We start from the raw sequence: 16,161 nt of genomic DNA, 5'->3' as shown, positions 1-16,161 counted from the left end.
ACGTGAAAGACCAAGTGCCACACTGTGAATGTCTTCCAGGAGAGAGAGACGTGCAATTTATTAACCCAAAGATGTAAGGAACTGAAAAAGACTAAATTAAAGTGAGAATACATCTGCTCCGAAATCTGGAAATAACCTTTCAAAGAAAAGTGGTGCACGTGAATTTAAAAAAAAAAGAAAAAAAAAAGCTCTGTCATAACAGAGGTAGCTGATTGTATATGATGGTAGTCTTAAGGAGGCAGTCAGCATGTAGCCTGCTGGAAGAGATGACTGTGATTCATATCTCAGGGTTCAAAGTTATTTTCAGCTTCACAAAAAACGCCTGTTTCTCTCACTTTGCAGTTCAAATAGTGGAACCAGAGTCTTGCGCAAAGAGCATGAAAAAAGTCGACCAGCTCTATCGAACACACTCAGACACGTAAAACTCATTTGCAGCACTGGCCATTAAAATTAGACCAAAAAGTTCATCTGCAGACAGCGTTTTCTCAAAGAAGAAACAAAGCACTCATTTATACTAGAGACAAGAGCTGCACTGTTAATCCATTAATATCATTTAAGAAATTTGGTTTTACAGGGTTTTTTTACTCTTTTTTTTCTTGAGAAATGTTCAGAGATCGTTTTAAAAAGAGGCAGAGCTTTCTAATGACAATTTTAAAAACTTTTTAAAAAAACAAACAAACTCACACACATTAGTTTTATGGGTAAAGACACGATTGTTATCGGTTTGAATGTAAATCAGGTTTCCCATTGGTGATGACTCTATATGTGGCACTTGTAGAAATCTAACATTTCAAAGTTTCTCTTAGCGAAACTTCTTTATGGAGCCTTTAATGTAAATAGTAGTGACAATTCAAATATTAAATGTTTGGGTTTTTCCTACAGTGAAACTGTAAAGTTAGCTTTACTGTTTCAGTCTACTCCTTAACATGAATTGCAAGCAAGCCTGTAATTATTACTTGTTTTTTGGGTTTTCTTTTTTTATAAATTTTGGAACCTGTCAGAACACTACATTACTTCATGCTAACAAAGCTACTTCTTACCTGACAGTTTGCATCAAAAATAGAAAAAGTTTGAACAGGATTAAGGAGTAATAGTAGCTCCAAAACTACATGCAGTCTGTGGTATATGTTCAGCTGTGTTATCAAAATTCAGATCTTAGACAAACACAGATACAAACCTCTCTCTAAAGAACTCAGGAAATGACTAGTCATAACAGCCCTCAGTCCAACTTACTACTTACTGCTAAACTCTGCTGAAAAGCTCTGTTTGTCAGCAAACTGTGTAAGAAGGCCTGACATAGTGAAAAATACTCAACTCAGTATAAAAACAGACTGGTTAATGCTTCACATAAAACTATGCGAAAAAAATGTCTTCAAACACCGATATGACACACAAGAAACTGAAAAGAAGGTTATAATGTATTCATTTAACTCTAATGAACTCTGTGAATCTACTGCTAACAAATTTTAAGCCCAAGCATTGATTCAGCATCTAAAATACTCAATAGTGAGATATTTTTTACTTGCATGGGTCGTCTACCAATGGGAAGGTCGGCAGATCGATCAACAGCCCTTATACGATTTGCCCTGATGCATCCATTGGAGTGTGAGTGTGTGTGAATGTTAGATAAAAGTGCTTATATATATATATATATATATATATATATATATATATATATATATATATATATATATATATATATATATAAATAAATATATATATATGCACTTTGAGTGCTCAGAATTGAGTAGAAGGCTGTAAGTAGCAGACCACTTACTGTTTATAAGTAACCTTCAGTTCCTCTGATTGTGTTTCTACTTCACTTGTTCTTTGTCTGTTGAAAACAAAGGCTATAATTTGCACTTCAGTGGTCATAACAAAAGATTTAACAATGGATAGATCTGTAATAGTGCCATGTATCATATGTGACACTACACAGGACTGCGAGGACAGCTGCCACTCTTCTAGCATCATAACTACAGCTCATGAGCAGACAATCAAGTTGAGGAAGTCGATACTCCAACAGTGGTGCTCACCTGTTTGTCAGTGTGCACACCAGCAAAGAGAAAAGGGAAGCTTTATCGGTTTAGAAATCAGCTACAGCTGCCACGTCATCTTTTCAAAGTTACTGTTTTTTTCTAGTTTTCAGTTTCTGAGGTCAACGCTGTGAAAGATGAGCTTGCTTTTCCTGTTTACTTTAACCAGTTTGTTTTAGTGGTGACAATGTGTCTAATCAGCCCACACTGTCACCTCTGCTCTGTCAACACCACCCTCATCTACACAGTGATGCTTACAAAGTAAGGCAGTTCCTCACTCCCCAAGAGGAGCCTGAAGCCAATTTTCACCTCTGGTTCCTTGAAGCCTCCTGTTGCTTCTTCCTCCTGTGACATTATGTGGCATTTTGGGTTTCAGTACAAAGAGCCTCTATAAGCTCTGCTAGTTGAAATCTTTTCTTCAGAGCCGCTCTGTTTATTTTGCCGATACCTGGGACAAAAGAAATATTCCTGACTATTAGTCTGAACAGTGTTCTGAACGAAGCATAATCTGACTTTGAACTTGCATTTGAAGTCAGGGCTGTGGTAGGCAACTTTCACAGCTGAAAGTTCAAACAACTGAAGGTGCTGTTTACATAGGTGCTCATTCCCTTAACTTATCAAAAGGCTTCCTTTTTTTTTCTTTCGACTGGTAGGAAATTTAATCAGTCAAAAGCTTCAGGATAACCTAGAACTGCTAATGGAATCTGAGCGTAATGTTACTATTAACCATTTTCATACATTGTGCAGCTAGTATCGGTACACTAATGTTCACTAACTGCAGTCAGTTACTATCTGTTCATGATAAGAGATGCATACTTGCTGGTGCAACATAATGTACCACACAGTATATGTGACAGCGCTAGTGCTATGTTAACCAAGTGCTCCCCTGAACACGCTACCCTGTTCCCTCAAAAGTAGATGAAAGTGGTTCAGCAGACCGTGCAGGGCTTCCTGACATGCATGAGAAGAGTTCACTAAGGGCTTACAGCATCTGCAGATTTTTATTATCAAAGTAAGAAACAGGGTGGAAGCAATTTTGACCTCAGTTATATCCATACATATTCACGTTGATACGAGCAATTTACTATTTATGTAGAGAAGAGGAGCAGACACTTTTGTAACTGCGCTGTAAAGGGTTAATGTTAGCCTCTCCCCCGTGTAAACCACTAATAAATGGTGACTGAAAAGATGAGTCCAGGGGGTACACTGCCCCTTACCCAGTGTCAGTTAAAGAGAGTCTCCAAAATTTAATTGTTCATAATTCAAACCTCTTTGCTTATTACCTTACAAAATGGTGAGATGGTTTTTTCTTTAAACATTCATGTTGGAGTTGGCCTAAACTTCAAATTGTGCATTCTAATTGGCAACTAAGAGGCTCAGTTGTGGGGGAGGATTGGGGAGTGGTGCCATGCACAAGGGCATGAAATAAATGAGCTTTTTCTCATTCATTTCAAATACCTTAGCTGATGATGTCTGAGCCACAGATTCTCTTCTTCTACCTCTGAGCTACCTCAAACCCATTGTTCAACTGCATAATGGTTGTCTTTGTGCCTTTTCACTGCTGCCTATTATGACCAGCAGGTCACCAGTGCTTTCATTTCAATATGTACAATGTAAATGACAGCAGACTGGATGATGGTGGATGTTTGAAACAGGAGGGGGTGGGCTGCCATAAACATTCCTGAAGTGTCTCCTGACTGTGAGGATGTCAGAGTTAAGGGAGAAGTGGCAGACACCTGGCGTGCTTCCCAGAGCCTTTCATCTCGGGTTGGGAGGCACCCTTTTCAGGAAACAGCGGGATGAGCCTGCAGCAAAGTACATCCCACAGTTTAAGTCTTACACCATTCTGGCACTGTAGTCACTTATAATGTGTGATGAAGTGATAACACGCAGCCCCAGAAGCTCAACAAAGCAAGTTTATGCCTAAATCCCAGAGTAGTACAGATTCATTAAATTAAATTCACTTTTTAAAGAAAAGCAGTTCAAAGTCAATATTAAAACATGGCTTTCAGACTAATTTATGCATCAGCAGTTTTATTATGCAGTCCCTAAAACAGGCTGTGAGAAATTAGCTTGCGCTACTAACAGCGACTGAAGGTTATCAGAGCTCACTCCCACTCTTTGCAAGAATCAGAGAAGTAAGGAAGGGCTTTTAGCTCCGCTCCCATTCAGTGGCATTGTGTTTCACTGTATGTGGAGGCCTGTGGGAGAGATAGCCTCCACTCTTATCACCCCAGTTATCTGCAATCATAATTGCCCTCCTACTGGCTGCAAAAATGGCTGCTCAGGATTATGACTAAGGTGAAATGAAAGGGCAGCATGAGAACAGAGGACAGAAGGGGTGTTTTATGAAAGGGGGTGTACGCTAGCTACCTGAGACTATTACTGGAGATACAATTTTAAGTGAGAAGTTTCATTGATTTTTACTGTCTCTATCAACAATGATCTTATACAATACACCTAACAAAAATATGTTTATGCATATGACACAAATGTATATGCATATATTTCTTCAGGCTGTGACTGGATTTCACCCTGCTTTCAAAATAGTTACTAGAAAGTTACTAGATTATCGGACTGTGATGATCTAACATTTGTCCGTTAACTAAAGCTGCAGTTTTAAAAGGCACAGCAAATAGCATGATAATGTTTCAAGGCACACATGCATTAATATACACACAAAATATTGTGGAAGATGATGTGTTCTGAGCTTTTCATGACTGTATCCTCAGATGAGAGCACGTTTGATCTTCAACATCTGCACCCAGCACACCACCTGTAGGTTCTGGGTTTTTTTTGTTTTGTTTTTTTTTATAATGAAAGCATGTCAGCACTCCATACCTTGTCACCCTTGCCATATTTGAGTCCAATCATCAAGAACAAATGGACTGGGGTTCCCCTTTGACACAATCGTATATGAATTGAGTTTTACACTGCTATAACAAAGTATGGCTGTCACAGCTTCCCACAGTACAAAAGAACTTGCCTCATGTTAAACATTTCAGAAACTATTGGAACTGGATTCAATTTCATGCAGCTCACCATAAATAACATAATTACTGTGTAACATATAAAATATAATAGAATTACTGCTTAGTGTACAACATCTTTGGGGGAAAAAATATCTAAAAAACAGCTGTTTGCCAACCAAACAGCTTAAATCCTTCGGCACTTGACAAGTAAACAGTGCTGGCTTTCATGTGCTTTGAACCACACACATTTTACAAAGAACTTAAACTTAACGTCTCCCTGGATGCATTTATACTTTAACATCTAATGTTTAGATGAACCTGATGATGTGTGGCTTGTAGTACTTTTCTAATGTCCTAAAATCTCTCCTGCAAAGAACATTCATCATCTAACTTGAAGTTTATATATTACATGCTGCCACTGCTTTCTAGCTTTTTTATTTTATTAACTACATTTCTGAATGTAGACCCGCTGTGTGCTCTGTTAGGAGTAAAACAAATGAAACTATAGACATAAACATCTTTTCTTCTCAACTTTAAAGCTGGATTTTTACGTTGCTACTTTCAACAAGGAACGCCCAACAGGAAGTTGCAACAGCTTTACATTGCAGCATACAACAAAGAACAAGAACTGCAGATGACCGTACCCTTTTTCCTTTTCAGTAGCTGAAATCATGATTTCTGTTTGTTGGACAGAGGACATTTTAATGACTCATATCTGTGTGACCTTTAATCAAGTGCCGCTATTGTGGCAGTTTTGTCCATTCACTCTTGAGCCTGAAAAGTCTGTGGTAGGCTGGTAATATTAGCACCTTATGCTAAGTATAAATTGTACTTTCTGTCACATAGGCCAAGAAAACAGTGAAGCTTAAAGTTAAGGTCACTTGCCAGATTTGTAATCTTGGGTGTGTCAGTTGCTTGCCACAATGTCTGAAAATATAGCACTTTTACATACTTTATTGTCCTTATTTATATTTTCGGAACAATAAATCACATTAGAAATTTCACTTAAAATGTTAAAAACACATGCCTACCCAGGAAAGTACCCACTTATGCATTATGACTTACCAAAGTTTTCTCAGGTTCCTGCTGGGACTCAGAGGAGGACTCCATGGTTGTGTCGAACCAGAGTTAGGCCTGTCAGTGCTGCTCTGAAGACTGCATATCTGTGAAGAAGAAGATGAGATCAGAGACAGGAGGACTTTACAGCAAGTGTACTAATGTGGAAATGTGACTAAAATTCATTTGGGAGTTTAAAAAAAAACTTTGAGTATTTTGAAAGCAGTTATTTCCTTCCTTCATTTGCATGTTTCTCAAAGTGTCCTTTCACCTTATGTGGGAAGGCTAGTTTGCATGATTGGACTTATTTTCCGCATCATGCCTACTCATTTTTTACAAGTGAGAAAAACCTGGTTGTGATGGCCATATAGAAGCAGAACAAAGGCTCTCTCTTATTTTTGCCATTGTATTCTAATGAATCAGAAACCTCCTCACCAACCCCCATTGCCCTTTCCACCCAAACAAGGGTGCTATATCTCCAGGCCTTCAATAAACAGCCTGTTTCCAACGCACGCGGGGGAGGATGGAGGATTAGCTTTTCTTTCAGTTCCCTTCCCCAGAGAGCCCTGAAAAATTCATCCTTTCAATCCGTCTTTTTCTGTCTGCCTTGAGCTTGTTTTCCCTACAGAAGTGTTGGAGCGTGGCATTGTTTTTAACCTTAATCTATCCAGGGAAAGGTTGTGCTGGTTACCACTTAGCTGCTCCACTGGACCAGATGGGGATTTACTCAAGAGTACATCAGTGGAGTAAGTGTTGTAATGTACTCTTTGGATTTACAGAAACTTGCTACTGCTTTTATATTTAGCAAGGAGCAGGGCAAAATATTGATTTGGCAAAATATTGTGAAATGTTACAAATAACAGTGGCACATGATTTGAATAGATTTGCTGGAACGTATGGGTGTTTCTAAATTTCTAGACCACGTCTCTACATCAACCCTTCTTATGAAATTAATGAGGATGTGAATAGAAGTTAGCTAACTTGCATAGACATTATTTACATAAAAAAACTGATATCAAACTGTGTGAATAATGTATGATTCTGTCGTTTATTCGTATGGTTATTTATTCTTGTTCATTCCACAATTAGCATACTACATCGTGTATGATTGACTTGCATTGTATTGCACATTGCAGAATAGTAGTATCATGACAACACTGTTATCATTGATTTCTATGACACCCAATCCTGATATTTAAGGCGGTGGGAGTGGGTTAAAGTGTTTGTGGGGGTGGTTTTATTTTATTTTTGTTTTTTAACATTTAACTCTGCAGATCAAAGGTAAAAAGTATCAACAGTAAGTATCTATACTTATCCACCCAAAATAAATATGTGATTGATGAGGTCAACAACTGCTGTAGCAGTGAAATATTTTTTAAAAATTGCTGTAGTAGATCACATGACCAGATGCAACACTGACATTTTTAATGACATTAATAAAAAAAATGTAATTAATATGGACTTGTCTAACTAACTCTTATCTGCAATTCATGACTAAATGGAAAACTTTGATATCGGTTTACTTTCCACTTTGTCACTGTATCCATGCAAAATATAAAAAAAACAAACAAACCAAAAAAACAACATAAAGTCTTGCTCCATTGTATTCAGCTGTGATGCTACTGTTAGTTAAATCCTGAAGATCAGTTCCTGAACAAGCGAGACCATCTGGTTTATTACACTACGCTTTTGGGGAGATGATTTTGGATGGATCGATTCCCGTTTTATGTTGATATGTTAATGTTATGAATCTGTTGGCCCCACCTGAAAGAACACCTGAACACACTATGGCCAGAAAGACACACTCGTGAAATGTTTCCGTTTTTCTGAGGCATAGCCCTCTTCTTTATTGGCCAATGGTCATTTTAGAAATTATTCCTGCATTAATAAGAACTGATAGGGTTTTCACAAAGTTTGCTTCATTATGTGTTTACTTTTTGGCATATTTCAGACCAGAATATAGAACAAAATGACTGAGTTTGTATCAGAAGCTAGTGAGGGTGGTCTCTGCCTATGCAGCAACCTATGGAAAGACCCCAAAACTATTTTAATGATTGTCAAACCACATTTTATTGATATATACTGAGGTATCAGTATATAGGGAAGAGGTCATCAAAATATAGGGGGAAAAGACTCAAGATAGTATTTTATTCATAAAATTTCCCCCCAAAATGACAAATGACAGAATTTTTAATTAACTCTCTATATGTGGACGTCCGCAGTCAAATCCATTTTGTACAGGATGTACTGCAGGTTTTTAGCAGCAGTACATGAAACGTCATTGCACACACCCGCTATTCAGAATGTCCCAGGACAGACAGCACCAACCATCTCTTACAATTCTGGGTTTTATATTGTTCCAATAGCCAGTGGGTGACATCCATAGTTACAACCAGTTATACAGTCTGTGAGTGCTTTAAGGTGGTTTATTGTGGATTTATTGAGAAATCTGTCAAAGTCTGGTCACATTCTTATCTGGATATATAAAGGTTAAAGATTACAATTTGATGTGAGAACAGTAATCAGACCATTCATCAAGAACAATCAAAGCTCAAAAGTGTGGAACAAATGCCTTCTGAGGACATAAAAAGACAGTTTCACGGCCAAATTTAGTGAGCCAGATTAGTGAGAAACAGAATTGTGTGTAGGAACTGTTCAGGAAATCCCAAAGTAGGGCTGCACGATTAATCGTTAGAAAATCGCGATCTCGATTCATACTTATGTGCGATCTCATTTCCAAATGACAACGATTTAAAAAAAAAAAGAAAAAAAAAAGACGACGACGATTGTACCGCATTTTGATCCGGGACGTAATCTGCATGAAAACAAGCGCTCCCTCTTCCTGCTCAACAAATGACAAGGGCGGAGCCTTATACCACGTGATACAGAAGCTGTGCCGTGATGCTCAAATTGGCAGGAAAAAAACAACGGAGAACACGTCAGGGATGACGAGAAAGTGACAGGAGAAAATTCGTCCCGGTCAACCACCCAAACATTAATAACGGGAACCTTATACAGCGCTTTCCTATAGACGTCGAATTCCCGCAGGCACAAAGAAATTACGGAGGCTATTACTTATCACCTGACCAAAGATATATCAACACTGTGCAAAATGAGGGATTTAGGAAAATGATCAACACCCTAGACAAACGCTACACAGTGCCGTCCCGCAACTATTTTTCTATTGTTGCACTACCTGCTCTATACACGCAGCAACGGTGGAGACAGAATTTCAAGCAGTACAACATTTTGCTGCAACCACAAAATGTGAGGCATTTATTGTTTTTATGTTTATTTATTGTTTTTATGTTCAGTTTCAACTGTTACGAAGTTGATGTGCAGTTAATAAGTGCAATAAATATTTATATTGGAAAAGAAAATCGTGAGAGAATCGTGATCTCAATTCTAAGCAAAAAAAATCGTGATTCTCATTTTATGCAAAATTGTGCAGCCCTATCCCAAAGGCTTTCAAAAGGTGGTGCACTGCTTCATTACAGGTAATATCATAAGCATAGAATACAATTTTATTTGACCCAATTAACCACTTCCCCACATAAGCCAGCAGTTTTAGATAAATAATCACAGACTAAAAAAAATTTTTTTTGTCCTACTAACATTTTGGCAAAGTCAAGTGAGCGGCTGCCAGTTTTAAACCACGTTTCCTTATGAAGGTGCCAAGAGGAGAGATGAAAAAAGTACCAGGAAGGAAGGAGGTAAGGAAACGCAAATAGTACCAGACTGATCAGACTGAGGACAAGAAAACAGCCAGAGTACAACACAGTCATTAAATCCCACCACCGGACGTTCAACCAATGAGACGCTCCAATGCTTCGACAGCCTCAGTTCCAGCCAGCACACACACTTCATGTGGCCTCAATTCTCAAGGACCCATCAAGCTGAGACAGATGCTTTCCACTCATTGTCAAAGTCAGCTTTAGAAATCAGCACATGACTCAGCTGGGAGCAGCAGCTGAGGTAGGAAGAATTATTAGAAATATCAGAATGTTTTATGGCAGTGTGTAGGAGGGTTTTTTCTCTATTGTGATGATTGCTAACACTTACTGCTATTACATAGTCTGAAGCAGTAACAGGAATGATGACAGAATTTCCCTCTGGGGTATATAAAATGTTAAATACAGTTGGCATTTTGACACTGACTTACATTTTCAGTTGATACATTCTCAATTCAACATATGCCTAGCCCATCTTGGGATGATTAAATAAACAATAGCTTTTTATTTGCCCTAGATTTGTTCATGTTGGGCCATGTAATGCATCATTATACTAACTACTTTTTGTTTTTTTTTTATATGGTGAGTTTGCTGGAATAAGGAAGCCATATTGTTAAATATGAGCAAGTCCCTGTACCTAGAGTAACCTGGTGAAAGTGGACAACGGGAGAATTTGCACTGTGGCACTCAGTGCATGGTTACTCATGGCTATGTAAAAGCTGGCACTATAAAGAATCCCCATCCCATTTCAATTTTGCATTAGTATTCTTTCTGCTAACAATACTTAACAGTATTACTTACTGCCTAATAATAATTATCATTATCTTCAGTTAATAGCATGTCAAATTGCAGATTTATTAGAGTCAATTAATAAAACAGAAGGCACGCCAATGACAGGAACTTAACAGTCTTCTGCTTCTCTTTTCTGGACTTCGTCATATCCTTTGCTGGCACTTGTTTCAGTTGGACCACAGCAGTCTGTGAGTGAAGAACTATGAATCATTGCCAAAGATAGAGGGCAACCACAGAGGGAATCCTAAAATTGTGGCTTGGCAGCGGGCCCCAAAACAAAGCCAGAAATACTAGCAGGGTTGTTTTTTTTCCCCCCCACAGACCCCCCAAAAATGAAAGTGTTGCATATTTTCAAACACTACAGAGGCTAACTGTTGGTTTTACAAGGTACTTCCAGTATGATGAGGTTCTTAAAGAAAATCACTAGGATGAAATACCACTGATGTCCTTCATAGTTGGATGTATCCCTCATACAGTGGATATGACGGTACAGTCATGTGAAAAAGAACATTTTCAAAAGACTTTATGCAGTCCTGTTCTTGAATTGTTTCTTTCCTAGTTCTTATCTTGTAGATTTGCTGCTGTGTTTGCATGATAGTCTCACATTTGACTCTAGAATACTAGAGTTCATGGTCAACTCAATAACTGCAAGGTGCCCTGGTCCTGTGGCTGCAAAACAATTCCCAATCATTACCCGTGGCCAACATGCTAGACAGTTGGCATCAGACATTTGTGCTGATGTGCTGTGTTCAGTTTTTGCTGTGGTGGCCAAACATCTCTACTCATCTCGTCTGGTTGTCCAGATTCAACCTTGCAAACCTAAGCAGTGCTGACATCTTCGTTTTAGAGAGCAGAGGCTTTCGTCTAGCAGTTCTTCCAAACAAGCCATATTTTTCAGTACCGCTTCTTTAATTTCTAAACATTGCACCGTGTGACCTTTGGGGTAAATTTCCAATCCCAATGTCCCAATGCTAAGCTGGTTGTATTGATGTTGCTGTCCACTCTCCAAAGGTGAGACAGCTCTCTGACATCTGGTGAGGCACATCTACACTGCTGTCACTGCTGAGTACTTTGAAAATGAATGCCAATGGTTAAGTGACTCATACAGGTCTACCATGCTAGCTGAGAGAAACCATGTGACTATGTCGTAAGTTGGGTGCTGATATTTTAGAATTTAAACAGCAAACTACAGAACAAAAAGTTTTCATTTTCAGTTTTTTGATGACGGGTTTAATCGCTCCATTATTTAAAAAAAAAAAAATTGGATTCACTGTTCATGATAGTAATGCTTTATCAAAACCTTATTGTTTAAATGCTCAAAGATTAAATTATTCAGAATATAAAATACATATAAACAGGAAAAATACTAATCCATGAAAAAAATGGCAGATGTAATTTCTGGGATGGCAAATATTGTCATCTGCCATCCCAGAAAGTGATGAGGGCTGTGTAACACAGACTCAGCTGTTAACTCATATTATTAATTAAACCAGTTATAGCATTTCTGGAGCAGACTGGGGAGCCTGTCAACCTTTATTTTTAAGAAGGACATTTTTGAGCAATAACTGAGCAAACAAATCTATATCAAGCTGCAAAACATTTCAGCTTTACAATAAAGCCTAATTTAGCAGAAAATAATATACAATAAAATACAAATTAGTCTAACATTACGAATAGGGGTAAATAATTAAAATCTTTTACTACAATACTGTTATTGCCATCAAAATGGTATAATTGTGAAATGGAGAGGGTGGGGGTGGGGTGGGGGGGGGGGCGCAATGATTTAGGAGAGTCCAATTTATCTGCACTATCCACCAATATTAAACCAGTCTGTCAGTATTGGAATTTATCAGCCAGTAAATGAAAATCGGAAAACTACATTACTGACAGCAAAAACAGTGTTGATGTCGCACAGTTTGGTCTGTAACTCTCCTGTAGACGACACCTATGCTCGAAACTCTACAAACACAACAACGGAGTTGGGCAAAGACTAAATAAGTAAGTAAAGAACTGCACACAATAAATGTCAGGGGAGTTTACATTTCTTGAATTTGGAAGGGAAAAAAATATCTGCAAATATATCACACTGTTAAACCACCAAATATCGGTATCGGGATTAAAAACCCTATATCGGTTAGACTCTGCAATATAGTGCGGGTCTTAGTATCGTAGGTTGATAAGAAATGAAACCTCTAGCAGGCTAACAGTTTTGAGTAAAGTACAATTTCTTATTGTTTCGATGTTTCCTGTACGAATCCTGTGTATACACCGAAATCATCGATTCATCTAAATAAACTACTGGCACCTGCACCAACTCCACAGGTGCCATATACATCATTTGGCTAAGGCATCCAGCAACCAGCAATTGCTAATAAAAGTCATCCAACTGCTCAACTGTTATTGGATCCAGTGTCTTAATCTCAGTGAACCTATATTATTATATTATACTATATTACTATATTAATTTGAATGCACCCTTTATTACAATATTACACACTAATTGCTGCTTCACAGTAGTAGAAGGACTCCACACTACTGAGAAATCCTTCAGTACAGACATGTTGAACTCTGCACACATTAGCTTTTTAAGCTAAAATCTAAGTCTGTGTCAGACTGAAAGAGAATAAAATCATGTAGGCCAAAGAGTGACTAACATTAAACATGTAGGCACAGGCAAATGAGAATCCAGCACTTCACTCAGTCATTGTTCTTCCCCTTAGTGAGAATAGAAATACTTAAAATTCTGACACTGTACCTGTGAAAACACAGAGAATGAAAGATAAAAAGCAGCATCTGTATTGGGTTATGAAACTAATAGTAACTTTGCACCAATAAATATCTGGCAGCCTTTCCTGTAGCACAGATTAAATCTTATCCATAAACAAAACCAATCTTATAAATATAAGAAGCCTTTAAATAGCACGTCTCTGTTAGGGGTGGGTTTTTATAATCGATTTATCGATTAAAATCGATTCTGGCTTGGATAACGTGAAATCGATTCATTAAAATCCTGAATCGATTTTTTAATATAAATTTATTTTGCCCGAAACGCCAGAATCTCAGGTGAAACCTCACAAAATTTCAACAACCACCAAACAGCTAAGACAGTAAATGAGAGCAGGAACACGGATTCTGCACAAGGACGTAAACACACAGCGCGGACCCGCGGATCAGAATCAGTGAGATGTCGCCTTTCTCACCTCACGGCACGGACACGGTCGGGGCTGAAAGCCGACAGCTCGCTGATTCTGATGTGTCGGCGCGTCCGCGCTTTGTGTTCACGCCCTTTTTGCGCTGATTCTGAGCTGCAGGTTTTATCTCTCTCCAAACAATATTGACTGAACCAGCAGCAAAAAAGATCCAAACTACGCTTCACATAAACATCGTCATGAATTCACTCTGACTTTTACTGTTTTGCTTCCACCACGATAAAATCACACTTCATGCACAGCTCTCTCTCTCTCTCTCTCTCTCTCTCTCTGTACTTCAAGAACAGTTTCCCGTCTAAAAATCTGTTTTCTGCATTATTCGCTTGCTTGTTACGCACAAGTCTACCGTTGTTTACAGCGCTGTCGGCCGCTGTTTTTTTTTTTTTTTTTTCGTTTTACTTACTTCCGAAAAGAAAACCTAATTTCTGCCGTTCAATACTGAACAAATTTAAACTTTTTAAAATTATGCAAAATGCAAAACGCTTAGCCGTGTCTCTAATAAAACCGCTGTAACGTCAGAGGTAACGTTCATATGTTGATTAATGGTTTTCTTTCGTTTTTGATGTACTGCAGAATATTTTTATAAAATCCCAGGCCAGGAAAACCACCTTCATGTTTTTCTGTGTTTTATCTTCAGCTACTTTGACACAAAGGCATCTGCTGTGACGCTTACACCTTTGATAAAGTCTTGCGTGTGTCAGCTTCCTTTTTATAGATACAGAAATATGTAAATGTACTGATCTGAATTGTAATATTTCTGACTGTCGAATCGAATCGAATCGTGGATCGAATCGATTTGGGACCTTGTGAATCGGAAACGAATCGATTCTAGAAATCAGTGACGATACCCAGCCCTAGTCTCTGTTCACATTAAAGTAGCCTAAAGTCTTTTAAAGGTTCAACTCTAAAGGATGCGCAAGCAGATCTAACAAGGAAGAAAAAGATAGGAAAATGGTGTTAACACCTCAGGTTGACTCACTAGGAAGGCCTGGCTAAAAATATTCTACAGTTTATTTCAGATTTTAGATCACCCTCCCCTCAGACAGACAACCCCAAAGGCTCAAAATAATATGATGTATGTCGAGTAACTATTTGTCTTTAAAGAGTCTCAGTATGCACTTTCAGTTTCTGTTAAACAGTTTGTGTCACCGATGTCAACTTTAATACCCATTTGTCTGACACAGTCTACGTTTGTCCCTTAAAGTCCTCAAAAGGACAAGTTCTGAGTTTGCAGTAGCAACTAGTGCTGGGCGATATGACGATATATATTGTGTGGACGATAGAAAAGTGTCTATCGTGCCATTTGTCTTCTATCGTTTATATCGTACTAACCCAAATTTTACAAATTATTACATAAAATATATCATTAACCCTTTACAACCGGTCAGAGCAGGCACACTCCGTTTTCCCTAACTATTTTTAAATCCCTGTAGAACTGTAACCACGTAAGGTAGTGCAATAATGTTTTTTTTTTTTGCATGTGAAACCGGAGGAGTTGTACTTACATCTAATGCCATTAGCTTGTCCTAGGTCACGGTTTCCTTCCACATATAACTTTGCAAAAATTGCATAAGAAGCACTTGCAGCAACAAAAACATAATATTCCAAACTTGCAGCAACAAAAAGGTAATATTCCAGAAACACGCTTTGCCGACGTTCATAAGACTTCCTACGTTGGCATATACGTCAGCGCGAACTATCGCATGTCCGCCATTACCTGCCCGAAACCGGAAGTGACGTCATTTTCGCGAAAGGGCCTTATAAGCCTATGTTGGTGTTTTTAAAAGTCATGTTTGACTTTATGCTTTTCTGTATCGTTTCTGGGATGCTTAGAACTCAAATTACACTGTTGGAAATAGTTCATTTTGATGCATTATAATATTTATTTTCATTTTTCCTGTAGTATATAAAAATTAGTGTATCTCAAAAATAAAACTATGAAGACACTCAAAATAAATTTCTCGTGGTTGGAAACTTTTGTATTTACAGTTTTGAGGGATACACCTCTTAAATTTTTTTTTAACTAGAAATATATGTAAAAAACAAAACAAAAACAATTTTCAATTTTTTTGTAGTTTATTGCACTACAAGTTTTTGCAATTTATGTAGTTACTATGGACTTAATGCATACATATTATTAAAATTTGGGCTATACCGGTTGTATTGATATATGGAAACTTGAAATGCTCCCACAAGTGGCACTACAGCATGTAAAAACATAAAGATAAGCTCTGGCGGACTTGGTTCTATGGTAGGTCTTAAAGGGTTAAATAGCCTGTGGCAAATATATTAGTGTTGTCTTCTCACTATACATGCTCTTAACTTTATGCAAGAAAAAATAAAGTATAAAAAAAAAGATATTTTT

General features: G+C 37.9%; 1 protein-coding gene across 4 annotated transcripts in view; it reads right to left on the bottom strand.

Annotated features, from left to right (window-relative positions):
* The window catches only part of osbpl8 (oxysterol binding protein-like 8), a 100,239-nt gene that overhangs the window by 66,651 nt on the left and 17,427 nt on the right, over window positions 1–16,161 (bottom strand). For 3 of the 4 annotated variants that reach the window (XM_063460307.1, XM_063460308.1, XM_063460314.1), the window contains one exon: window positions 6,074–6,171. In XM_063460307.1, the coding sequence (XP_063316377.1) occupies window positions 6,074–6,118 (45 nt within the window). In that variant the 5' untranslated portion in view covers window positions 6,119–6,171. Of the gene's footprint in view, window positions 1–3,772; window positions 3,813–6,073; window positions 6,172–16,161 lie in introns of those variants that run through there. The other variant, XM_063460315.1, reaches the window with a different exon arrangement.

The sequence above is a fragment of the Pelmatolapia mariae genome, linkage group LG17, assembly GCF_036321145.2.
Source record: "Pelmatolapia mariae isolate MD_Pm_ZW linkage group LG17, Pm_UMD_F_2, whole genome shotgun sequence".
In the NCBI taxonomy this organism is placed as follows: Eukaryota; Metazoa; Chordata; class Actinopteri; order Cichliformes; family Cichlidae; genus Pelmatolapia; species Pelmatolapia mariae.
Note: the sequence above shows the minus strand (reverse complement) of the source record. Positions and strands in the feature narration are given on the sequence as shown.